Source organism: Somniosus microcephalus, chromosome 8 (genome assembly GCF_052327205.1).
Source record: "Somniosus microcephalus isolate GS21.2 chromosome 8, FLI_Smic_1.0, whole genome shotgun sequence".
Lineage (NCBI taxonomy): Eukaryota > Metazoa > Chordata > Chondrichthyes > Squaliformes > Somniosidae > Somniosus > Somniosus microcephalus.
In genome coordinates this window covers 228,123,378-228,150,751 of record NC_140994.1, presented here as the reverse complement: position 1 = coordinate 228,150,751, position 27,374 = coordinate 228,123,378, and the positions used below count along the sequence as shown (strand labels likewise).

The 27,374-nt window shown below is 47.5% G+C and overlaps 1 protein-coding gene across 2 annotated transcripts in view; it reads right to left on the bottom strand.

Moving 5' to 3' along the window:
• The window catches only part of sgcd (sarcoglycan, delta (dystrophin-associated glycoprotein)), a 248,398-nt gene that overhangs the window by 23,863 nt on the left and 197,161 nt on the right, over window positions 1-27,374 (bottom strand). For both annotated transcript variants that reach the window (XM_085995767.1, XM_085995766.1), the window contains exon 7: window positions 18,199-18,322. In XM_085995767.1, the coding sequence (XP_085851893.1) occupies window positions 18,199-18,322 (124 nt within the window). The remainder of the gene's footprint in view (window positions 1-18,198; window positions 18,323-27,374) is intronic.

Sequence of the window (27,374 nt, the reverse complement as noted above, 5' to 3'; positions counted from 1 at the left end):
AGACAGTGCCTGAAGGTATTCCTCGGTCGATTCCCCAGGTTGTTGTTTACGACTCCCCAGGAGGTGCCTGGCGTACACCTCGTTCACTGGGCGCGTGTACTGGTCCTTGAGGAGCTTGAGAGCAGCCGTGTACGAGGTCGCGTCCTGGATGACCGAGTACGCTCGGTGGTTCACTTTGGAGATCAGGACATCCAGTTTGTCCTCATCCGATTTGACCATTGCAGCGGAGGCGATCAGGAATTTTTCAAAGCACTTAAGCCAGTGAGAAAACTTGGTGGATGCGTCCGCCTCTCGATGGTCTAAGTCCAGGCATGCTGGCGTGAGGATCTTCTCCATTATAAAAAAATCTTGTTAATAAAATTGATGCGCTATCAATCACTCAAAAGACTGAGGTTAAGCGAGTAACTAACAGGCTTTTATTAACAAGAGAATGAAGGTGTGCCTCGAGTGGTCGACCAGTCCAGAATACAGAGGGACTGTGGAGCAGTCACCTTTATACCAGGACTCGTAGGAGGAGTCAGCCGAGGCATGTACAGACATGTACACAGTGGAATACAAACAGTGGTTTACCACAGACGTGCTCCTATCTAGTTATCCAGCAAGTTAAACACTCTATTCAAAATAATTCTTCGTGAAGCCGTTTGTTGTTTGAAGCCTTTACTTGAACAAATTTTTGTGAAATTGTAAACAAAGATAAAGTATGTTTTGTACATAAACTGAGTACTATACATTCGATATTACATAAGATATAAACATATTTACAACCGTAGAATAGACTAATTGTATAACTAACTAACATTTGGACTAACTTCTGTAACTATCAAATATTAACCTTTTATAAACATAGTGTTATCAAAATACTACTCTGACAACATTGCTATTATGCTAAGAAACAAAGATACTCACAGATATTGCGCTTGGCCTAACATATGAAATCAGATTACATTGGATTGTGAAACCCTTATGGAATCCTCCATTACTGCCAGGTTCTTCCTGGAATTCTACTTCCTGTGTTACACAGGAAGAAAGGTACGAAGGTCAAATGACCTCTCACAGGAAGAAAGGAACAAAGGTCAAATGACCTCACACAGGAAGAAAGGAACAAAGGTCAAATGACCTCTGTTTCATACAAACACACTGCTAACACAATAACCACCACCAGAGGGTGCTACTGCATGTAAAAATGTCCAGAATGTCACATAATGTCCAGAACACTCCCCGTCTGGGGTCATTAACGACTCCACATAGTCCGATCTCTACTTGTCACTGGAGTCCTCTGGCGACAAACGAAGAACCACCTCAGAGACGGTCCGTCGGTGTCGATGATAGGATGCAGCTTCATTAGACTGCTGTGAGGAGGTAGGTTGCGTTCTGCTACGCACAGTTCCAATCTGGGTATGGTGAGGTCTGGCTGGGGCACCACTTGCCTCTATCAAAGATGAAGCCGATTTTGCTTTGTCCTTCTTGAGTGGTGACCTTCAGATAAGCCACACTTAAAATGGCCTTAGCAGATGCGTCTGCAAAGACACAAAGCTCTTTGAATTGGGCATTTAAGGGAGAGAAAGATGAATAGCAGCGAGGTATTCGGATCTCCTGTAAGTCTTGGAGTGAGTCTCTCTGTAGTGTATGTGCCTTTAAGAGCCCCAGGTGTGCTGTAATGCCGGTAATTGCCACTCGGGCTATATAAGCCTGTATATTGTGTATATCTGATAGAACCCTCCCCCCCAGACTTTGCTTAGTAAATACCTATGAACCAACTCCTGTCTTCAGTGTCTTTATCAACACACGGACACTACAGTGGCGACGAAGTGGAAATGGACTTACCTGCAATTCGGCAGCACCTCAAGGACATCGATTCCTCGGCGTCCAGAAGACTCAAGGAAGTGAGAGAAGCTGTGGATTCACCAGCTGGCCAAGCTGGTGGCAGGTACTGCGCTAATCCTTCCTGGGCGTCAGGCTGGGGCTCCAGCGGCTGGCTCTACAGCTGAGACAGGCAGCGAAATTGAAGGCAAGCAATAACGGACGGGAGGGAGCACTCAGGAGACGGCCGGCGCGGCAAGCAGGTCAGCATTCAGACCTGGAGAGAAACTCCGGTGGGAACGAGTCTCCAACAGTAAATAAAACTTTTTTTTTTAAAAAGAACGGAAACCGCAGTAAACAGCGTTGTCATCGGCAGCAGCGGTGGGAAAGCGCGGGAAGCGCCATATCTTTGCTGCAGAAAAGAAAAAAGCGCGGGAAGCGCCATATCTTTTCTGAAATGCCTAAGTCTGGCAATATTGATGCTTTTGATAGCAAAATAGAGGATTGGACCACATACGTGGAAAGAGTAGAGGTATATTGCACTGCAAATGGAATAGAAGATGAAAAAAAAGCTTCAGTACTTCTGAACTTAATGGGCGCAAAGGCATACGGGCTGTTACGAAATTTAATCACTCCAGCCAAACCAAAGGACAAGAATTTTAAAGAAATTGTTGATACCCTGCAGGAGCACTTAAACCCAACACCGCTGCTGATAGCGGAACGATTCAAGTTCTTCAAGAGAAATCAACACAAGAATGAAAGTAACGCTGATTACCTAACCGAATTAAGAAAGCTATCAAAGTACTGCCAATTCGGGGCAGGACTATCAGATTATCTTCGAGACAAATTCGTTTACGGTCTCTTAAGTGAAGGAACACAAAAAAGGCTGCTTTCTGAAAAAGATTTAACATTGGACAAAGCTTTCAGTATGGCTGTATCATACGAAGCAGCAGCAAGAGGAGCTGCAGAGATACAACAAAAGACACAGGACTTCGGCACCCATGAAATGACACAGGGTTTCGAAAGATGTTATCGCTGTGGCAGATCCACCCATAACCAGAGGGACTGCTGGTTCAAGGACAAAGCATGCAGGCAATGCGAAAAGATTGGACACATTGCACGGGTATGCCGATCTGGACAAAATAAATCCACAGACAGGAAAAAAAATCAATAAAGGAAAGTACAGGAAGGTACAAATGATGACGGACAGTAGCTCCGAAGACCAGAAGAGCGATAGCGACTTCGAAAACAAGAGACTAAGCTGTCTCAAATTACATAATGTACTTGCCAAAGATGATTACCAAACCATTTGGGTTACCCTCACGATAGCAGGGTCCCCAGTTAAAATGGAGCTAGACACAGGATCAGCTCTAACCGTAATAAATCGACAGGATTACGAGAGGCTATTTTCGCATATACCTCTAAAAGACACATCCATTATCTTAAAAACATATACGGGGCAGAAAGTATACCCCAAAGGAAAAATAAGGGTGCCTGTTGTATACAACGGCAAAGAAATACAAAAGTTGTATTTATACATTCTACAAGATGGTGGTCCACCGTTGTTGGGACGTGAATGGATCAGAAAGATACGTTTAGACTGGCACTCCATTCAGGCACTGACGGTGACCAGTAAGAAAAAAAACAATGATGACATCATACCTGAACGATTAAAAGACATCTTGGCCAATGCCAAAGAAGTGTTTCAAGAGAAACTAGGAACCTTGAAAGGCATCACCGCCTCAATAAAAGTGGAAGATGCAGCAATTCCCAAATTTTTTAAGGCAAGCAGTCGAGGCAGAGCTGGAGAATTTGGAAAAAGCAGGCGTATTATCCAAAATAGATTGGAGCGAGTGGGCAACACCCATCGTTCCAGTCATGAAAAAAGCATTGAATAAAGATAAATCTGAAGAACAGAGAAAAATTCGCATCTGTGGAGACTTCAAGGTGACTGTAAACCCGATCCTTCACACAGTACAGTATCCTCTTCCGAGGATAGAAGATATTTTTGCCTCACTATCCGGAGGGAAACGTTTCACCAAAATTGACTTGGCACAGGCATATCTACAGATGGAGGTTGAGGAGGCCTCTAAAAAGTATCTCACGATAAACACACACAAAGGCCTGTACCAGTACAATCGACTGGTTTTTGGAGTAGCATCCGCTCCAGCTATCTGGCAAAGAGCTATGGAGCAAGTCCTGCAAGGGATTCCGGGGACTCAATGCTACCTAGACGACATCCTTGTAACAGGAGAAAACGACAATGAGCACCTTGCCAATTTGGAGCAGGTGCTCACTAGGCTGAAAGAACGGGGCCTACGAGCGAATCGCCCCAAGTGCGAATTTTTCCAAAATCAGATATCATATTGTGGCCACATAATTAATAATGAAGGGTTGCATAAGTCACCTGAAAAAATTGAAGCGGTCATAAAAGCCCCAGCACCTGAAAATGTTTCACAATTAAGGTCGTTCCTGGGATTAATAAATTACTATCATAAATTTCTACCGAACTTATCAACTCTTCTACACCCTCTTAATGAACTTCTACAAACAGGAGTGATTTGGAAATGGAACGAAGACTGTAAACGTGCCTTCCATAAATGCAAAGACTTAATCACATCTGAAGAAGTTTTGGCTCATTACAACCCATCACTGCCAATCAGACTGGCGTGCGATGCATCCCCTTATGGCATAGGAGCAGTATTATCTCATAAATTCCCTGATGGCTCAGAACGGCCGATAGCTTTTGCGTCACGCTCATTAAACTCAGCTGAGCGTAACTATGCCCAAATCGACAGGGAAGCACTCAGCCTGGTATGGGGAGTGAAGAAATTCAACCATTACCTACACGGACAAAAATTTACCTTGTTGACTGACCATCAACCCCTCATCTCCATATTCAACCCTAAAAAAGGTGTTCCAATTATGACAGCGCAAAGGCTACAGAGGTGGTCCCTTTTTCTAGGGGCACACCAATGCAACATAGAATACAAAGGGTCAAAACAGCATGGGAATGCTGACGGTTTATCGCGCCTACCGTTGCCAACGGTAGAAGAGGCACCTACAGTAGACCCAGTAGACATGTTCCACTCTACCATAGTGGAATGTCTACCAGTAACAAATTCTGCCATTGAAAGGGAGACGAGAAATGACCCGACTCTCTCACGGGTCTACGATTTAACAGTGAAGGGATGGCCAGCACATGGCGAACCACTGTTGCCAGCATTCTCGCAAAGAAGAGAACAGCTGTCAGTGTGCCGAGGAACCTTGATGTATGGATCCAGAGTGGTAATTCCACCCAAACTCCAGGATAAAGTGCTAAAGGAGCTTCACGAGGGGCATCTGGGTGGAGTGAAAATGAAGAACCTAGCTAGGGCGTTTGTATGGTGGTCAGGTATCGATGGAGACATCGAAGAAATGACCAAGAGCTGCCTAGGATGCCAGAAGGTCCAAAACGCTCCACCACAAGCCCCTCTACATCCATGGGAGTGGCCCTCATCTCCCTGGCAAAGGGTGCACATCGACTTTGCTGGTCCATTTATGGACTCAATGTTCTTAATCGCGGTTGATGCACACTCCAAGTGGCCGGAGGTAATAAAGATGTCCTCCACCACCACGGAAAAAACCATCACAGTATTAAGGACCATATTTGCCAGGAATGGGCTACCGGAACAGATATGTTCTGATAATGGACCGCAATTTGTGTCTGAAGAATTCAGAAAGTTCTTAAAAAACAATGGGGTTAAGCACTACATGTCCGCCCCATACCATCCCGCCACCAATGGATTGGCTGAAAGGTTTGTCCAGACCTTCAAGAAGGCCATAAAGGCCATGGGTAATGAAGACATAAAACTTCAGCACAAGGTGGATAACTTCTTATCCGCATACAGGAATGCAACACATATGGTTACCAACCAAACTCCCGCCATGATGTTCTTCAATAGAAACCTAAGATGCCGGCTGGATTTGGTCAAGGACAACATCAGAAGGGACGTGGAGAACCGGCAGTTTCAAGGCATGAATGAAAGGCCAACTAGAACCTTCCAGATAGGTCAACAAGTTTTGGCCCGGGACTACCGTACCGAGAAATGGCAGCCTGGAACTATCTGCACACGACTAGGACCACTGATGTATACCGTGGACATCGGAGAAAGCATAATAAGGCGCCATGCTGACCAAATCATAAAGTCATCCGAAAAGGGACAACCTACACCACAACTCTATACATCTAACGATGAAGTAGAGATACCCATATCTACCTCCGATCCGGTGATACTGGAACCCGATGAACCCGACACTGGCATTCAAGCCGAATCAGCCTTGCCAGAAGAACCTACTACACCACCAGAAACTACTACACCCCCGAGGCGTTATCCGGACCGAGTCAGGAAGCCTCCTGAGAGACTGACTTATAATTAATTAACTACAGCAATGTATATTATTTTACTTCTAACATGTAATTAATAATTACTTAAAATATGATGTACTGATTAGCTAAAAGGGGAGGAATTGTAGTGTATGTGCCTTTAAGAGCCCCAGGTGTGCTGTAATGCCAGTAATTGCCACTCGGGCTATATAAGCCTGTATATTGTGTATATCCGTTAGAACACCCCCCAGACTTTGCTTAGTAAATACCTATGAACCAACTCCTGTCTTCAGTGTCTTTATCAACACACGGACACTACACTCTCCATCTGTCCCACTCTGCTTCCATCTCTTTGGGGAGAGGTGAATCCCACTCTTCAGCGCGTGTGGAGAGTTCCCTGGGGAGCATCCTGCCTTCACAGAATCACAGAATCACAGAAACCCCACAGTGCAGATAGAGGCCATTTCGGCCCATTGAGCCTGCACCGACACATATCCCACCCGATCCCCGTAACCCCTACACCAACACATATCCCACCCTATCCTGTAACCCCACGTATTTAATCCCCCTAACACTAAGGGTCAATTTATCATAGCCAATCAACCTAACCTGCACATCTTTGGACTGTGGGAGGAAACCGGAGCACCCGGAGGAAACCCACGCAAACACGGGGAGAATGTGCAAACTCCACACAGACAGTCGCCCGAGGCCGGATTCGAACCCGGGTCCCTGGCGCTGTGAGGCAACAGTGCTAACCACTATGCCACCGTGCTGCCCTGTATGGTGACAGGGGCTAAGAAGCCGAGAGGGTCGTATAGGCTGTTGACTGTTTGTGTGAAGGGTTTCTTGGCATCTAAGACTTGGAACGTGAACGTGTCTGTTGCTATGTTCCACGACACCCCTAGGCTACGCTGTAGGGGGAGGTCATCAGTGAAGAGGTCTAGGTCTTTGACGTCCTTAGCACGATCTTCAGGGGGGAATGCCTCCATCACTGCTGGTCTGTTAGAGGCTATCTTATGCAGCCTGAGGTTGGATAGTGCAAGTAGTTCCTGGGCTTGTCCGAGGGTACTGATGACCTCTGCTTTGGTCGGGAATGACTTCAGTGCGTCGTCGACATAGAACTCTCGTTCGATGAACCCTCTCACATCACTGCCAAAGTCGTCGTCTTCTTCCTTGGCAGCCCTCCTTAGTCCGTATATGGCGACAGCAGGGGATGGGCTATTCCCAAAGACATGGACACGCATTCTGTAGTCCACAATGTCTCTATTGGGGTCATTGTCCCGATACCACAGGAAGCGGAGGAAGTCTCTGTGGTCTTCTCTCACCACGAAGCAATGAAACATGTGCTGGATATCGGCAGTGATGGCGACGGGCTCTTTCCTGAATCTCATGAGCACTCCCAAGAGGCTGTTGTTAAGATCGGGCCCTGTGAGGAGTACGTCGTTGAGAGAGACGCCCTGATATGGTGCACTGGAGTCAAACACCACGCGGATCTGTTCTGGCTTTTTGGGGTGGTAGACTCCAAAGGAAGGGAGGTACCAACACTCTTGGCCTTCCTGGAGTGGAGGAGCTATCTCTGCATGATCGTTGACAAGCATTTTCTTGACAAATTCTAGGAAGTGTGCTTTCATCTTTTCAGGTTCCTGGCGACGTCCTACAGGGTACACATTAACGAGGCATATCTTGGAGCATGTTCTTGCGCTCACTCCTTCACCACACACCTCGGTGCACCTGGATGTAATCTCTGGACCAGCAACTCCCTCTCTCTCCCCGCCGTGCTCTGACGTGGGAGGAGGCGACTCTGACTCCCAAGGAGCTGGGCCTGGGTGTAGTGCTGAAACGTGCCGATCCCTTTCACATTCTGTGCATTTTGCATCTACCTTGCAGTTCTTGGCGAGATGGCTCGTGGAAGAGCAGCACTTGAAACTAGAGTTCTCTTTAAGATATTGTTTCTGATCTTCCAGGGACATCTCCCTGAAGCCTCTGCACTTCTTTAAAGGATGGGGCTTGTTGTGGATAGGGCATTGTTTGCTCATATCCTCAGGTTTCTTCTGAATCTTTGTGTGCTCAGTTGAGGACACTTGCATTTTGTGGACAGATATTGGTGTCTTTCCATGTCTGTCGAACTTGTCTCTTCTGGCAAGTGCTGGGTGGGAGGAGAAGAAGTTGAAGCTGGGGTCGTTCCTGGCTTTGGCTTCTTTACGGATGAATTTAACGAACGCAGAGAATGGTGGGAACGCCACGTTGTGCTTTAGCTTGAACTTTGATCCAAACGTTATCCACTTCTCCTGCAGGTTAAATGGAAGCTTCTCAATGATGGGACTTACCCCTCTGGAAGTGTATAAGTACGATAGACCGGGTAGGTAGCCGTCCTGCTTTGCGGCTTCGAGTTCCGACAGCAGATCTCCAAGGTCGCGGAGCTTCTGGGGCTCCTTACTCGTCAACCTCGGAAAGTTCTCCAACCTGTCAAAGAGAGCCCTTTCAATGGCTTCGGGCGAGCCGTAGCTTTCTTCCAGCTTCGCCCAAGCCTTCTTCAACCCCTCTGGCAGCTGCCCCACATTGGCCGCTTTTATCCTGCAGGCCTGTTCGGCGGACTCTGGGCCGAGCCATTTGATAAGGAGGCCGAGCTCTTCTCCTGCCGACAGGTCTAAGCCCGATATGGCATCGTGGAAGCAGGACTTCCAAGCCCGATAATTCTCCGGCCTGTCATCAAACTTAATTAACCCCGAAGTCACCAGCTGAGTGCGTGCAAGGTATTTGGCGAGGTCGTAGGTGCTGGGACCTGTGCCAGGGTTGCCTTGGCTAGGGGCTCTGTTGGGGGTCTCAAGGAACCGAGAGGGGATTTGCCTCTGACTTTCTCTATTCGGCGTCCTATTCCTCTGCACCGTGTCTTCCGTTCTGCTGGGGGAGACTCTGCGGCTTGAGGCACGCCGTCTGCTTTGACCTTGGTTGGCAACTTGTGGCATGTTATACGAAGTGCTTGCGTCTGTAGAGATGTGCGGGCCTCCATCCCTTTCTCCTGTAAACTGTATGTCGGCATGGTCGCTCACGTAATCTATGGTGCACTGTCGTGGACTCTGCCACGGAGCGGGAATTAAAGGTTTGTAAGCTGTCTCGGGAACAGCTTCCTCCAAAATTGCCTCGAATACTTGTGTCTCGGCTAATGCAGCATCTATCTCTTTTTGTTGCTGCAGAGCGTCTAATGTGGCTTGGAGACGGGCCTGTTCAGCTTGTCGTTCAACCTGGTGACGGGCCAGGTCAGCTTGGTTTCGGGCCTGTTCAGCCTGGAGTTCAACCTGGTGACGGGCCAGGTCAGCTTGGTGTTGTAGTGTATGTAACCGTTCCACCTTTAAGAGAACCGTTCTACCTTTAAGGGAACTATTTTAAAAGTTGCACTACTTTATCTTGGCTGCTGTATACTGTAATACCGGTGGTGACCACACCAGTATATAAGTGCTGTGTAATGATTTATTGGGCAGTTCCGCCCTGACCTTCGAATAGTAAAGTCCTGTTAAAGTTTACTCTTGTGGTCTGTGTATTAATTCTCAATATAACACACAGACTTAACAGTGGCGACGAGTACGATCTTACCCTGCGACAGAGATTATCCAAGGCAGTTTAACGGGCGTCGAGAAGAGGCATCCGCCCTCATCATTCTGCTGAGAGAAGACTCGGGTCTGCAGAGCAACGGAAGAATTCTAACATGAAGCCTTCCATCAGCAACAGGCAGGATCATCCCTTCTATCACGGTGGTGGGTAAGCCGATCAGCGACGAACAGCGAGGCGGCCACGTTGGCTGTGAAATAGGGGAGGGAAGATCGGAGGATATAAGGGCGGAGAACTCAGCCGCAGCCGGGGGGGGAAAGGACCGGACTGCAAGAGGGGCTGGGAGGCACGATTGAAAACCGCTGGGGAGGGCGAACGCAGCAATACGGCAATCGCCGTTACAGCCAGCGGGAGAGACAGAGCCCGAGCGAGCGGGAGAGACAGAGCCCGAGCGAGCGGGAGAGACAGAGCCCGAGCGAGCGGGAGAGACAGAGCCCGAGCGAGCGAGCGAGACCGAGCGAGCGGGAGAGAGAACGAGACCGAGCGAGCGAGGGAGAACGAGACCGAGCGAGCGAGGGAGAACGAGACCGAGCGAGCGAGGGAGACCGTGCGAGCAAGGGAGACCGAGCGAGCGAGGGAGAACGAGACCGAGCGAGGGAGACCGAGCGAGATTTCCGCCCAGCGGCTTACAGCAGCTTTCTGCAAAGGACCAAGAGCTGGAACTGTCCGCCGCCAACTGGTTGCCCCAGCACCCGGTTGCCCCTGTCGGGAAAGGGAACAAGGAACTCAATCAGCTGTTCTCGCGCTTTCAGAATAAACTGAAGCCGGCGCGCAGGCTGCGAACCCCGAAAGCCAGCGGTCGTCGCCGGAGGGCAAAGCTTACCCCTCCCGCCCGAGGAAGAAACGCGGGAAGCCGCCATTTAGGCGGGGAAGAAGACAAGCGCGGGAAACCGCCATTCTCAGAGGCGGGGAAGAAGATAAGCGCGGGAAACCGCCATTTTTGAAAAAAAAAAGTTAAAGAAAAAAATTTCCTTTTGTTTCTCAAAAAGATTGCGAAGATGCCTAAGCGTGGTAACATCAACGATTTCGATCCCGATGTGGAAGATTGGGCCACGTATGTAGAACGCCTAGAGATATATTGTAAGGCTAATAAAATATCAAATGATGATAAAGCACTAACCTTACTAAACTCAATGGGTGCGAAGACATACCGGCTATTGAAGCATCTTCTATCACCAGCTAAACCGGCGGATCAGACTTTCGCTAATATTGTTGCTGTCCTGAAGGATCATTTGAACCCCACACCACTGATGTTAGTGGAACGATTTAAATTTTATGCGAGAATGCAACTGAAAGAGGAAAGCAACGCGGAGTACTTGGTTGAACTGCGTAGGCTAGCGAAATACTGTCAGTTTGGAGAAAATCTGACAGAGGCACTGAGAGACAAGTTCGTGTGTGGGTTGTCAAAGGAAGGAACACAAAAGCGACTGCTCGAAGAGAATGATCTTACACTTGATAAGGCTGTCACTATTGCAGCATCGCACGAAGCCGCAGCGAGAGGCACTGCGGAAATGCAGCTGAAGGCAGCGGTACTCAGCGTGGATCAAATAGCTTCGGGTACAACGAAATGTTATCGTTGTGGGAAGACAACACACGATCAGAACCAGGAATGTAGAAAATGTGGCAAGCTTGGTCACATAGCTAAAGTATGCCGGTCAGGAAAGAAGATCAGCAACAAAAAGTCACCGCAGGAAAAGTGCAGCAAGGTACACAAGGTGGCTGAGAAGAGTTCGGATGAACATAATTCGGATTCAGACTCCAACAGCAAGGAACTGGGTAGCCTGGGAATTCATAATGTGAGTAAGGAAGCTGACCGACAAACTATCTGGGTCACACTGCAGATAGCAGGAGTCCACGTGAAGATGGACTTGGACATTGGATCGGCGTTAACGGTCATGAATAAACAAGATTACAAAAAGTTATTCACACATATTCCCCTACGGGATACGAAGATAGTATTGCAGACATACACGGGGCAAAGAGTATACCCCATCGGAAAGATAAAAGTCAAGGCGAGACACAAGGGCAAAGTACACCAAGGAATGGACATATATGTACTACCTGCGGGAGGTCCACCACTTCTGGGACGGGAGTGGATCAGGAAAATAAATATGGACTGGCATTCCCTAAAAGCAATAAAGAGTGAGAACTCGGTGAAGACAATCAGCTCAGACTCTGGAACTGATGATGGTAAGACCAGCCCATGTGCAAAAGAGAAGTCTAAAATGGACTTGCAGACTAATGATGGAAAAACGAAGGAGTGCATAAATGCTTATGCTTCAGAGGAGAACAAAGTATCAGAACAGAATTCCACTGAACAACAACAACATAGTTTGACAGAGAATTCTGAGTCTGTCCAGTCTACAGACATGCACATTTCTGAGGAACACCGGGCTCGAACTCAACTCCATTTCAAATTACAACAGCAATTAGAACAAATGATTCGCCGTTTTGAGCAAGAGATGAATGCAAAGAAAAAGTTCTTTGACACAGAGTGGGAGAATCTGGAAAGACAGCAGAAGCAGCTGATGGAGAAAAATGGAGCAGGAACACACAAACCGTCTGCGCGAGGAGGCCAAACGAATCAAAGCTGATTCGGTTTCTGAAGGTGCGCGCTCTAATCTGGTGGAGCAAGATGTTCAGCAACTGAAGGCACTTGTTAGCAGGTTGCAGGCAGAAAAGGCTGATTTGGGTGCCATGAATTCCGAGCTCCTACTGAAGTTGGGTGCAACATCACCGGACGATTCATTTGTTGAAATTCGAATGGTGGAGGCTGCGGATGATGGCGAATTAAAAGCAGCAAAGGAGCCCCAGTGCAAGGTTACAAACAGCCCTGCAGCCTATACGTCAAAAACACATGACGACGATACTGGGAAACGTCTGATGTCAGAAGAGTTAACGGTCAGCCAACTCCTTCATATGCTGAGGGACAAGACTCTGAAATGGGAAAAACTTAAACACGAGCTTCAATCTTCAAAGGAAAGGGGTTCGGAGCTCTCAAAAGTTATTGAAATAGCTGAGGTTGCAACACAGGCTGAGAAGATTGCAGCAGAGCAGCCCTTGGATGCCAAGAGTATGCTGACTCACGTCAATGTAGAACAACAGAATGCTGAAACAGCTGCTCCAGTAGAGGGATTGAATAGTCCGAACAATCAATCTCTGAATGAAGTTGAAGTATTGAAATCACAAATGATGTCATTAGTAAAAGACTTGCAGGAAGCCCAGAAAAAGCTGGATGAAGCTGAACACATGAAGAAGTCTCTTCAGGAGAGATGTCTGGATTTGGAACAAAAGCTGGCTAACGTCCAGCTGGGCATGGAGGAAATAGAAGACCCTCTCGCTGGCCTAGCTCAGGACGACACCGAATATTACCATGACCTGTTCTGCCCAGCTTGTGGGGAAATCTTCCAAAGTGCAAAAACCATGAAGAATCACGAAAAGTCTAAGAAACACCGGGAGATGGTGGCGCTACTACGGCAACAGCTGGAGGAAGAGGAGGAGGAACTGTGCATGCAGCTGGGAGTGGAGCCCAGAGAGTCTCCAAGAAGCAGAAAAGGAAAAGACGAAGCAGAAGATGATGACCCATCTGAACCATTATCACCTCTACCAGGTCACGCACGTGGTCCCTCCGAAATGAGTCAAATCAGTTTGGAAGTAGAAAAACTTCCCAAGGTACTCGAGCTTTTAGAAATCAGCAATGCTGGTTCTGAAGTTACGGAAGTTCAAGCTGGTTCTGAAGCTACGGAAGTTCAAGCTGTTAAGTCCAGTGAAGGACTATTAGATGAGTCACCCCAGCAACAAGAACCTACTACACCATCGAAAACTACTACACCACCGAGGCGTTATCCGGACCGAGTCAGGAAGCGCAGGAGGCGCCACCGCAGAGACTGAATCTGTGAACTGTTTTCACATGAAGTTGTGTATATATGTTATGATGTTATGTTTAATGGGAAACATACTGTTAAGCTAAAAAGGGAGGATTGTAGTGTATGTAACCGTTCCACCTTTAAGAGAACCGTTCTACCTTTAAGGGAACTATTTTAAAAGTTGCACTACTTTATCTTGGCTGCTGTATACTGTAATACCGGTGGTGACCACACCAGTATATAAGTGCTGTGTAATGATTTATTGGGCAGTTCCGCCCTGACCTTCGAATAGTAAAGTCCTGTTAAAGTTTACTCTTGTGGTCTGTGTATTAATTCTCAATATAACACACAGACTTAACAGGTGTCGGGCCTGTTCAGCCTGGAGTTCAGCTTGGAGACGGGCCTGTTCGGCTTGTGATTCAGCTTGGAGACGGGCCTGTCTTACTTTTATTTCTATTTCACTGTTTGCATGCGCAGCTCTGGCTTGAGCTGCTACTAGCTTACCCCGTGCTTTGGCGATGGCTATGCTTACTCTAGAACCACCCGATGACCGTGAACCAACTTGCGATCTGTAGTAACCGGAGCTTATAGACCGATTGTCATGTTCTACAGTTTCGTCTGCCTGTTTAAGGTCTTCTATTTGCTTCAAAGCATTTTCGTTATTATCTTCTGACATGTTGATGTGAGGTAGATGTGCTCTACAAGGTTAAGGCTTACTCTGGGTTCCTCCTGCTCCGCTCTTCACAGCTAGCCATATTGCTATCTTTTCACTGTATCTTTTCACTGTACTGGCCGTGCTAGGCGTGCACCTATCTAGTTATCCAGCAAGTTAAACACTCTATTCAAAATAATTCTTCGTGAAGCCGTTTGCTGTATGAAGCCTTTACTTGAACAAATTTTTGTGAAACTGTAAACAAAGATAAAGTATGTTTTGTACATAAACTGAGTACTATACATTCGATATTACATAAGATATAAACATATTTACAACCGTAGAATAGACTAATTGTATAACTAACTAACATTTGGACTAACTTCTGTAACTATCAAATATTAACCTTTTATAAACATAGTGTTATCAAAATACTACTCTGACAACATTGCTATTATGCTAAGAAACAAAGATACTCACAGATATTGCGCTTGGCCTAACATATGAAATCAGATTACATTGGATTGTGAAACCCTTATGGAATCCTCCATTACTGCCAGGTTCTTCCTGGAATTCCACTTCCTGTGTTACACAGGAAGAAAGGTACGAAGGTCAAATGACCTCTCACAGGAAGAAAGGAACAAAGGTCAAATGACCTCACACAGGAAGAAAGGAACAAAGGTCAAATGACCTCTGTTTCATACAAACACGCTGCTAACACAATAACCACCACCAGAGGGTGCTACTGCATGTAAAAATGTCCAGAATGTCACATAATGTCCAGAACAGTCACTGAATTTCCTGCTTGGACCGAAGCAGCTTTGGTTTTGTACAATTGCTTCAGGACTGCACAGCAATCACCATTTTAATTCACAGTGCGATTTGCTTAGAAAGATCTTTGTTTAAATTAATTAATCTGTACTCTGTATGTGGGCTCTCCAAATATGAACGCAGCCTAATGACTGTCTCCCACTTATTGAAGCAAAAGCTGATCTCTCACCTCCACAAATTTCAACTGCAGTCTTCCTAGCTGTTTAAGGAACTCAGCCGGCCTGCATGTTTCTGATACAGTAAAATAAACTCCAAAACCTGTAGCAGCCTGAGCTCCCCAAAAAATCACAGCGCATCTAGTCAAACAAAATTAACAATGGCAATCAATGGAGAAATGAAGAAAGATGGACCATGCTGAGCTGGTACAGTACTGTAAGTAAATTGGTCTAGAAATTTGTCGACACTGCGCCCGATTTACAGGCATTCAACATGGCGGGCAGCGTATCGTTAACATTCTGTGCCGCCCACCAGATTGGAAAAGGCTGAAGTATAGGCGGGCAGGGCCTTGGCTGAAACAAGTGTTAGGGCTTTTGCAAATGCAAATATGGGGCCAAATGTCAGTTTTATGACCTCTTCCCAAAATTAGGCCACCCTGAAACCAGCTGGCACTGGGCCTGCTACATTCAGATAACCAGGTCTACATGCAACTTAAACGGTGGTCCTCAAAGGGACCGCTGGAGGCAGCCACGAAAAAGGTAAGTTTAAATGTGGAGCCGGGAGGAGCAGGCGCGTTCCTCCCGGTTTTACAGCAGTCCCGAAGATTATTGCTGTCCCACGCTCAGTTTCCCCCCAATTGCCTCCCCCATCTGAATCACCTCCATCCCTCTGCCGATCACCTCCCTCCCTCTCCTGATTGCCTCTCCCCCACCCGAGCACCTCCTGCATCACAGGATCTACCTGAGGGCCGTGGCCGGCGATGCAGCAGACTGAAATTAAATCTGCTTCGCTGGCAAGCTGCCTTGGGGATGCGCAAGAGGCGCCCGCAGCTCGCTGGCCTAATTTAAATGATGCCAGGGGCCAAATATCGGGTGTGCCTATTCGTTCCGGTGCAGGGATCATTCTCTCTGCCCAGTGTGCGTCAGCAAGCCAGCGCTATCCAATTTCACCCCATTGTATGTCACAGTTGATGCTATCACGTGCTCTTTTCAAATGAGATGCATTCGCTACAAGTCTGAAGATGCAGAAGTGATATACACTTCACTGATGCTGGTAAAGCAAGTCAAACCGCCAGCTCGATAGCATCATTACTTCATAATGTTTTATTTAAGGCATCTTTGTGTGCTGCGAGTTGACTTTCACTGAGGACTAAATTGAAGCTGTCAGATCATTATTTTCATGGACATGGTGCAACTGCTAGTTTAAGATATGGGAGAAAACTCAATTAATGTTTTCCGTTTCTCTCACTATCAATCACCACGGACTTTAGGATAACATACAGCCTGAAAACTGGAACAAAATGGTCAAGATTCTCACATATATGCCATGGTAGTTTCTGTTTAATAGTCTTGTGGACATTTTAGAAATTTCCTACCCACAAAAGTATCATATAGATAGGGAAAATCTTCCCATATCTGTATAGCAGGTCAGAGGCTAGGTATTATGCGGCGTGTCTCACCTCCTGACTCCCCAAAGCCTTTCGACCATCTACAAGGCACAAGTAAGGAGTGTGATGGAATACTCTCCACTTGCCTGGATGAGTGCAGCTCCAACAACACTCAAGAAGCTCAACACCATCCAGGACAAAGCAGCCCGCTTGATTGGCAGCCCATCCACCACCTTAAACATTCACTCCCTCCACCACCAGCATACTGTGGCTGCAGTGTGTACCATCTACAACATAAGAAGTAGGAAGTAGGAGCAGGAGTTGGCCATACGGCCCCTCAGGCCTGCTCCGCCATTCAATAGGATCATGGCTGATCCGAACTTAGACTCACGTCCACTTCCCTGCCCTCTCCCCGTAACCCCTTATTCCCTTATCAGCTAGGAAACTGTCTATCTCCGTTTTAAATTTATTTAATGTTGCAGCTTCCACGGCTCTCTGAGTTAGCAAATTCCATAGATTTACTACCCTCTGAGTGAAGAAGTTTCTCCTCATCTCAGTTTTGAAAGGGCAGCCCCTCATTCTAAGATTATGCCCCCTAGTTCTAGTCTCACCCATCAGTGGAAACATCCTCACCGCATCCACCTGATCAAGCCCCCTCACAATCTTATATGTTTCGATAAGATCGCCTCTCATTCTTCTGAATTCCAATGAGTAGAGGCCCAACTTACTCAACCTTTCCTCATAAGTCAACCCCCTCATCTCCGGAATCAACCGAGTGAACCTTCTCTGAACTGCCTCGAGAGCAAGTATATCTTTTCTTAAATATGGAAACCAAAACTGTATGCAGTATTCCAGGTGTGGCCTCACCAGTACCCTATATAACTGCAGCAAGACTTCCCTGCTTTTATACTCCATCCCCCTTGCAATAAAAGCCAAGATTCCATTGGCCTTCCTGATCACCTGCTGTACCTGCATATTAACCTTCTGTGTTTCATGCACCAGGACCCTCAGATCCCTTTGTACTGTAGCACTTTGCAGTTTCTCTCCATTTAGATAATAACTTGCGCTTTGATTTTTTCTGCCAAAGTGCATAACCTCAAGATGCACTGTAGCAACTCACCAAGGCTTCTTCAGCAGCACCTCCCAAACCCGCGAACTCTTCCACGTAGAAGGACAAGGGCAGCAGGCACATGGGAAGGCCACCACCTCCAAGTTCTCCTCCAAGTCACACACCATCCTAACTTGGAAATATCCTTCATAGTTGCTGGGTCAAAACCCTGGAGCTCCCTACCTAACAGCACTGTAGGAGTACCTTCACCACATGGACTGCAGCAGTTCAAGAAGACGGCTCACCACCACCTTCTCAAGGGCAATTAGGGATGGGTAATAAATGCTGGCCTTGCCAGCGACACCCTCATCCCATGAACAAAGTAAAAAAAAATTGTGTTGTAATTTGTATAGGCCATGTGAATATTCCACCAAATAAATATTTCAGATTAAAATATGAATGTCAAAGATATTTTTATTCACTCACCTCACCATCTTCAGATTCCAATTTCAATTCCGTTCGACAAATAGCCTCCATGTTACCCGCCTCTGCTTGGATTTCAACTCCTTTTGGCGCCTCTATTATCAGTGAGCGTGTGGGTGATTCCAGCCTAGGGTCACAAAATGACAGCGTTAGTTACAGTATTTATCACTTGTCCTTCAGCAGAGAGTTACTGAATGAACACATCGTGGAAAACTCTCACTCGACTATCTTTTGCAATAACGTAAATTCCTATGTGGCACCTTCTTCAAGGTTGAGGGAGTGATACCAATCTCATCGGCAGATGATGGATGTGTTTAATCAAACAGGCTGTGGAATGATCCCTTGAAATTAATAACCAACGTAGATGAGATTTTCTATTTTTTTTTACTTTGTTTGGCGACATGTTGATTAAAGAGGCACTGTTATCCTACCTTAGATGTTTATCAGGTGGCTGTAAACCAATGGGTAATGTTATGCAATGACATCATCATATGACTGAATGGGGGCAATTTTGAAGCATCCTGCCCGGCAGAGTTGTAGTGGCCCAAAAAATGCAGGGTCTGATTTACCATCCTACTCCTGCTGAAGGTGTGGGCGATGCTATATTCCCAAGGGCCTACTACTGGGCCTGGCGATAGGGCCTTTTATTATGCAAACTGGGGTCCTATGGTGTACATGGGACTCCGGTGGCCATTTTAGGACTCAACTGGGCAGAGTGGACGGCGTGCCACACTGCACATAGTTACAGTTGGTGGTCCAGCCGAATAGGAGTCCACAAGATAAGTGTTTTATTTTTGTGGGCCAGGAGGAGCATGAAGCAGGTGTGCTCCTCTGGACTCCACAAAAATAACCTGGGCCACTGTCACACCAGGTTAACAGCTTGTTAACTGCTTGGATAATCTTGTTTTAACTGCCTGATCGGATTTTGCAGCTTTTTCTGTGTGCTGCCTGCCATCAGAAAAACACATCAGCTGCATTGACCGGGTTTAGCGAGGACCTGAATTGTTGGCAGCTGCTCAATCAGCTTAAAAGCGGTCCTGCAATCTCTCATAGTTTCAGATGCCACAACTTAGTGCTTTGAGGTTTGGGACACTTTCTGCAGCTCTACTAATCTTGCGTGTGTTCACGCTGAAATCCATCTGCAGTGTGACCTCCTTGGAATACCCTCTGGCCACTTTGTCTGAATGCAAACAACCTCCATCCCTCGATTGAGATATATACCAGCGGTATGGGAACCATTTATACCCTCTCAACCTGGTTGTCAGATTCGGAGGAAGAGCAGCTGCGGCAGCAGCACAACCAGGCACAGCAGCAGCACCAACAGCAGGAGCACCAACCTTCTCCTCAGACACCTGATGCTGCATAGGGCAGAGGGCGTTAGCGCAGGCCTGCACCTCACCACAGGAGATACTCCCAACACAGGGTTTACAGGCAGAGGATGAGCTTCCTCAACATGACTGAGCAGCAGTGCCAAAGGAGGCTGAGACTTTCGCGAGAGGTGGTCACTGACATCTGCACAATGCTGCATCAACACCTGGAGCCCAGAGGAGCGGGTGGACACTCCTTACCAGTGGCTGTCAAAGTCACCACTGCACTCAACTTCTTTACTTCGGGCTCCTTCCAGGGATCAGTTGCAGACATCAGCGGCATCTCCCAGTTGGCCGCACACGCCTGCATCACACAGGTTATCGATGCCCTCTTTGTAAAGGTGCACAATTACATCCACTTCTCGACGGATGAAGCAAGTGTAACCGTGCGTGTGGTTGGCTTTGCAAATATGGCAGGCTTCCCAAGGGTGCAGGGCGTCGTAAACTGCACACCCGTGGCCATTAGGGCACTCCATTACAACCCAGTTGTATTTGTCAACCGCAAGGGCTTCCACTCCCTTAACGTCCAACTGGTGTGTAACCACAGGAAGATCATTATGCATGTTTGCGCCAAGTTCCCTGGCAGTTGCCATGACTCCTTCATCCTGCGGCAGTCTACTGTGCCTCAGCTCTTCAATCCGCCAACACAACTTTCCAGATGGCTACTTGGCGACAAGGGCTGTCCCCTGAAGACATGGCTCATGACATCGATGAGGAGGGCATCAAACAAGGCTGAAGAGCAGTACAATGTGAGCCACATTTCCACCAGAAGCATTATAGAGCAAACCATCGGCTTACTCAAAATGCGATTCCGATGCCTTCAAATCAAATCAAATCAAATCAAATCAAATCAACTTTTATTGTCATTGTTAGTGCACAAGTGCAGTACAACGAAATGTAGGCTTGCGGCTCCCGAGAGTGTACATTTAGATTAAGACATTTAAACATGCAACATACATTTGGCTTGTAATACATTAACATAAACATAACCATAATAAAGTGCATTGGCAGATGTGCAGGCTTTAGAGTTTATTTGTGGAGTTCAGTAGGATGACAGCCCTGGGAAAGAAGCTGTTCCTAAATCTGGTTGTACGGGTGCGAATGCATCTGTAGCGTCTCCCAGATGGCAGGAGGGCGAACAGACTGTGGCTGGGGTGGGTAGGGTCTTTGATGATGGACCGTGACTATTACGTCCGTGAATGATTGAGACACGGACAGCAGGAGCTGAACAAAACAAGTCTTTACTGATGGAAGTCAATAGTGAAACTGAAACAACAGAGGCTCACTAGCGCCTTTTATACAGGGGTGGTCATTGCCGGTACTGCAGTCTTAGACCAGTTATTCTCTTAAAGGTACATACACAACAATTCCTCCCCTTTTAGATAAACAGTACATAACATTCATTTAACAACTAAATGGTAACTAATTACATACACAATTACGGTTGCTAGATACATTGGTTAAGTTTAAGCAATTATAAGTTCAGTCTTTGAGGAGGCTTCCTGATTCTGTCTGGATAACGCCTCTTTGGGGTATCAGGTTCTTCTGGCAATGTTGAGTCGGGATCAATGTCGTTGTTTGGTTCATCTGCTTCCAATATTACCGGTTCTGCGGTAGCTGCAATTGGTACGTCGATTTCATTACCAGGTGTATCAGATCGTGGTGTGGAGTTGACGTTTTCCAGTGACACTAGAATCTGGTCAGCATGGCGTCTTACAATGCTCTCTCCAACGTCCACGGTATACATGAGAGGTCCTTGCCGTGTACAAATCGTTCCTGGCTGCCATTTCTCAGTGCGGTAGTCCCGGGCCAAAACTGGTTGACCTATCTTAAAACTCCGGGTCGGCCTTTCATTCATATTCTGAAACTGCCTGTTCTCCACATCTCGTCGGATGTTTGGCTTAACCAAATCCAAGCGGCATCGTAGTCTTTGATTGAAGAACATCATGGCTGGAGTTTGGTTGGTAACCGCATGTGTCGCATTCCGGTAGGCAAACAAGAAGTTGTCCACCTTGTGTTGTAGGGGTATATCTTCATTACACATTGCCTTGATAGCCTTCTTGAATGTTTGGATAAACCTCTCGGCCAATCCATTAGTGGCTGGATTATATGGGGCAGATGTGTAATGCTTAACACCATTGTTCTTTAAGAACCTCCGGAACTCTTCAGACACAAACTGTGGTCCATTGTCGGAGCAAATCTGTTCAGGCAGCCCATTCCTGGCAAATATGGTTCGTAAAACTGTGATAGTTCTTTCCGTGGTGGTTGAGGACATTTTTATTACCTCTGGCCACTTTGAATGTGCATCCACCGCAATTAAAAACATCGAGTCCATGAAGGGACCAGCAAAATCAATGTGCACCCTTTGCCATGGAGATGAGGGCCACTCCCATGGATGCAGAGGAGCTTGTGGTGGGGCGTTTTGGACCTTCTGGCATCCTGCACAGCTATTGGTCATCTCTTCGATTTCTCTATCGATTCCCGGCCACCACACAAACGCTCTGGCTAAGTTCTTCATTTTTACCCCACCCAGATGACCCTCATGAAGCTCATTGAGCACTCTATCCGTCAACTTAGGTGGAATTACTACTCTGGATCCACACATCAAGGTTCCTCTGCACACTGACAGCTGTTCTCTTCTCGGCGAGAATGCTGGCAGCAGTGGTTCGCCATGTGCTGGCCATCCCTTCACCGTTAAATCATAGACCCGTGATAGTGTCGGGTCATTCCGTGTTTCCTTTTCTATGTTTGCATTCGTCACAGGGAGACATTCGACTATGGTCGAGTGGAATAACTCCATTGGATCCACTGCAAGGTCTTCTTCTTCCACCGTCGGCAACGGTAGGCGTGACAATCCATCAGCATTTCCATGCTGTTTAGTTCCTTTGTACTCGATGTCATATTGGTGTGCCCCTAGGAAAAGGGACCACCTCTGCAGCCGTTGTGCTGTCATTATCGGTACGCCCTTCTGAGGGTTGAAAATGGAGACAAGAGGTTGATGATCGGTTAGTAGAGTAAATTTTTGACCGTGCAGGTAGTGATTGAACTTCTTCACCCCCCACACTAGGCTGAGGGCCTCTCTGTCAATCTGAGCGTAGTTACGCTCGGCAGAAGTTAACGAGCGTGACGCAAAAGCTATCGGCCTCTCTAAACCATCAAGGAATTTATGTGACAGTACCGCCCCAATGCCGTAGGGAGACGCATCACACGCCAGTCTGATCGGCAGTGCTGGGTTGTAGTGAGCCAATACTTCCCTTGAAGTGATTAAGTCCTTACTCTTCTGGAAAGCCCGCTTACAATCATTGCTCCATTCCCATGCTACTCCCGTTCGTAGCAGGGCGTTCAGTGGGTGCAGAATTGTCGACAAATTCGGCAAAAACTTATGGTAGTAATTCACCAATCTGAGGAATGACCTCAGTTGCGACACATTTTCAGGCGCTGGGGCCTTAACAACCGCTTCAATCTTGTCAGGGGACTTATGTAACCCCTCTTCATCAATCACATGGCCACAATACGATATCTGCTTCTTAAAAAACTCGCACTTGGGGCGGTTGGCTCGCAGCCCATGTTCCCGTAGTCTAGTGAGCACCTGTTCTAGGTTGTTAAGGTGTTCACTGTCATCTTCACCTGTCACAAGGATGTCGTCCAAGCAACACTGAGTCCCCGGAATCCCTTGCAAGACTTGTTCCATCGCTCTTTGCCATATTGCCGGAGCCGATGCTACTCCGAATACCAATCGATGATACTGGTGAAGACCTTTGTGAGTGTTTATCATGAGATACTTCCTAGAGGACTCTTCAACCTCCATCTGCAAATATGCTTGTGCTAGGTCAATTTTTGTAAAACGCTTCCCTCCAGACAGTGAGTCGAAGATGTCTTCTATCCTTGGAAGAGGATATTGTACTGTGTGAAGGACTGGGTTCACCGTCACCTTGAAATCCCCACAGATGCGAATCTTCCTTGGCTCCCCGGACTTATTACTTAACGTTTTCTTCATGACAGGAACGATGGGTGTCGCCCACTCGCTCCAGTCGACCTTAGACAACACGCCTGCCTTCTCCAGATTCTCCAGCTCTGCCTCGACGGCTGGGCGAATTGCATATGGTACCGGTCTTGCTTTGAAAAACTTGGGAACTGCATTCTCTTCTATTTTTATCACGGCGGTTACGCCTTTAAGCGTGCCCAGTTCTTGTTGAAATACCTCTTTGGCGTTAGCTAAGATTGTTGACAATCGTCCAGGAGTGACGTCTTCATCTTTTTTACCATCCACCGTCATTGCATGAATGGAGTGCCAATCTAAGTTTATCTTCCTGATCCATTCCCGTCCCAATAACGGTGGTCCACCATTTGGCAGTATGTAGAGATACAATTTCCGTATTTTCTTGCCGTTGTATTTGACAGGCACCCTTATTTTTCCTCTGGGGTATACTTTTTCCCCGTATACGTCGTCAAGACGATGGATGTCTCTCTCAAGGGTATGTGTGAAAATAGCCGCTCGTAGTCTCGTCGATTCATGACGGTTAGCGCTGATCCTGTATCCAATTCCATTTTAACTTGGGACCCTGCTATCGTGAGGGTGACCCAAATGGTTCGGTGATCCTCTTTTGCGATTACATTGTGAAGTTTGAGACAGCTTAGTCTCCTGTTCCCGGATTCACTATCGCTCATCTGGTCTTTGGAACTACTGTCCGTCATCTTTTGTACTTTCTTGTACGGTTCCTTAGTAGCCTTTTTGTTGTCGCTGGTCTTCTTCCCAGACCTGCAAACTCGTGCAATGTGTCCCATTTTCCCGCATTGCCTGCATATTTTGTCTTTGGACCAGCAGTCCTTCTGGTCATGGTTAGTTCTGCCGCAGCGATAACATTTTGCAAATCCCCATGTCATTTCGTGGTGCCGTATTCCTGTGGCTTTTGTTGAATTTCTGCAGCTCCCCTGGCTGCTGCTTCATACGATACTGCCACGCTAAAAGCCTTATCTAGCGTCAGCTCTTTCTCTGATAGTAACTTCTTCTGTGTTCCTTCACTCAGGAGTCCACAGACAAATTTGTCCCGTAGGGTATCTGCCAGTCCTTCTCCGAACTGGCAGTGCTTTGATAGCTTGCATAGTTCCGTAAGGTACTCAGCATTGCTCTCATCTTTATGCTGAGTTCTCCTGTGGAATTTAAATCTTTCTGCTATCAACAGCGGTGCAGGGTTTAGGTGTTCCTGTAGGACAGCAACAATTTCGTTAAAACTCTTCGCCTTCGGTTTGGCTGGAGTAATCAGGTCCCGCAATAGGCCGTACGTTCTAGCGCCCATTAAATTTAGCAATATCGATGCCTTTTTCTCCTCAGCTATTTCGTTTGCCTCGAAATATACCTCGACTCTTTCCACATACGCGGTCCAGTCCTCTATTGTATTATCAAAAGCAGTGATACAGCCAGTCTTCGGCATCTTGCAAATCAAAAATGGCGCCTCCCGCGCTTTGCCTTCTTCCCCGATTTAACAAAATGGCACCTCCCGCGCTTTGCCTTCTTCCCCGCTGATTAAGATGGCGCCTCCCGTGCTTTGCCTTCTTCCCCGCTGTTGCTAGCACTGCTTTCCGCGGTTCCCGTTGCAACCTGCAGCTCCTCGCGGTTTCTTGCGTGTTTAATATTTCTTTTTTTATTATTTTTCCTTTGTGTAACAACCCTGTGGGACTCTTGCCTCCCTCTTCGCGGGTCTATACGCAGCCCGGCTTCGTAGCACCGGCTGCACCCTGTGTGCTCCACCCTCTCTCTCTCTTCTTCCCGACAACGCTGCTCGGCCCCGTTGCAAAGCACCCGCTCGAGTTCGCGACCGCCGCAGCCCAGGAAGGATCAGTGCACTACCTGCCACCAGCCCGATTAGCTGAAGCACCGTCGACAGGAACCAGGCCCCGCTTCCGACAGCTTCTCCAGCAATCTTCAACTCCGCTAACACAGGGGCGGATGCCCACGGTCGACGCCTGTTTCTACTGCTTCTTATTTTTTTTTATTTTTCTTTCTGGCCTCGACCTCTGCTCACTTCGCTGTAGGAATGGATCCCAGGAGGTGGTGCAGACTGTAGGTAGGTTCGTATCTGCTCATCGCCAGTATTACGTCCGTGAATGATTGAGACACGGACAGCAGGAGCTGAACAAAACAAGTCTTTACGGCTGGAAGTCAGTAGTGAAACTGAAACAACAGAGGCTCACTAGTGCCTTTTATACAGGGGTGGTCACTGCCGGTACTGCAGTCTGAGACCAGTTATTCTCTTAAAGGTACATACACAACAGTGACCTCCGTAGACAGCGTTTCTGGTATATATGCTCTATGGTTGGTAGCTGGGTGCCGGTAATGCGTTGGGCAGTTTTAACTACCCGCTGCAGGGCTTTCCGGTCATTGTAGCTACAGCTGCCATACCATACTGTGATACAGTTTGTCAGGATGCTCTCTATTGTGCAGCAGTAAAAGTTAGAGAGGATCAGGGGTGACAGGTTACATCCCTTCAGCCTCCTTAGGAAATATAGGTGCTGCTGGGCCTTCTTCACCAGAGAGGAGGTATTGAGGGACCAGGAGAGGTCTTCCGTGATGTGGACTCTGAGGAACTTGACAGATCAGGTGGAGCCCTGCAGTATGCACCAGCCAGGGTTTCCAGAATCATCGTTGTCTACTGTGCCCTGCACAACATCGCACAGCAACGTGGCTTGGCGCTGCCTGAGGAACAAGCGCAGAGCCTCCTCGGAAGAAGGACGAGGAGGAGGACGAGGAAGAGGATGAGGAGGAGGATGAAGATGATGAGGCATGACATAATAAAACTCACTACGCACTTGGTTCGAGTATAAAGCAAGGCTTTAATCAACTTGTTTCAAAACATGGAGGTTTAGTTATCTTTCACTAGTTCCTGTTTACAAAATGTCCTGGGCAAGCTGAGCCTACGCCAGCTGGCCGTCCAGTGTTATTTTATGAGTCTTTCTTCATGGATCATAAGATTCATAACATTCTTCCTCCCTAAAGATTTGGAAGTCAGATGACTTCCTTTTAACGGATTAGCTGGACCACAAATAGCCGCAGTCTTTTAGCTCTTCGCTTGTGGCTGGAAGGCATGTCTCCCCGGACCGTGTCTGGGTCCCTGGGTCCCTTGATCCATACTGGTAGGTCGACAGGGCCCGTGTTGCCTTGATCGATCTGAGGGAGACTGGGGAGATCGTGACTCCAGGTGTGGGTCCCCACAGGCGCAGAGCTGGCTTCATTTTGTTGGTAGCTGGGGATTGACTGGCGTCCCGGCTTCGGGTGGCCATCCCATGGGGAGCGCTTGGCTCCCTGAGTTGATCTGGTGGAGCAGCTGGCAGATCTCTTGATGTCCCAGGTAGGGCGTCATCTTCAAAGGAGCGCAGAGTGTTGGCATCATTACCGTGGGATCCTATATCATTTGGGTCTGTGGGACCAGTTGGACAGGGAGCCAGATCTCTGAGTGAAACGGTGGACTCCCGGCCATCAGGGTACCGCACGTGCACGTAAGTGGGATTAACGTCCGTTAACTCCACCTTGTCGATGAGGGGATCGTTTTTGGCAGATCGGATGAATCTTCGGAGCAGCACGGGGCCGTGAGCTGCCAACCATGACGGTAGGGACGTCCCATGTGTGTAGCGACGCTGGAACCTGAAGAATCGCTCGTGAGGCGTGACATTGGTGGACATGGAAAGAAGAGACCTGATGGAATGTAACACATCAGGGAGCACAGTTTCCCACTGCTGGTCTGGTAGGTTGCGTGACCTCAGTGCAAGATGAACAGCATTCCAAATTATAGCGTTGTATCTCTCAACCTGTCCGTT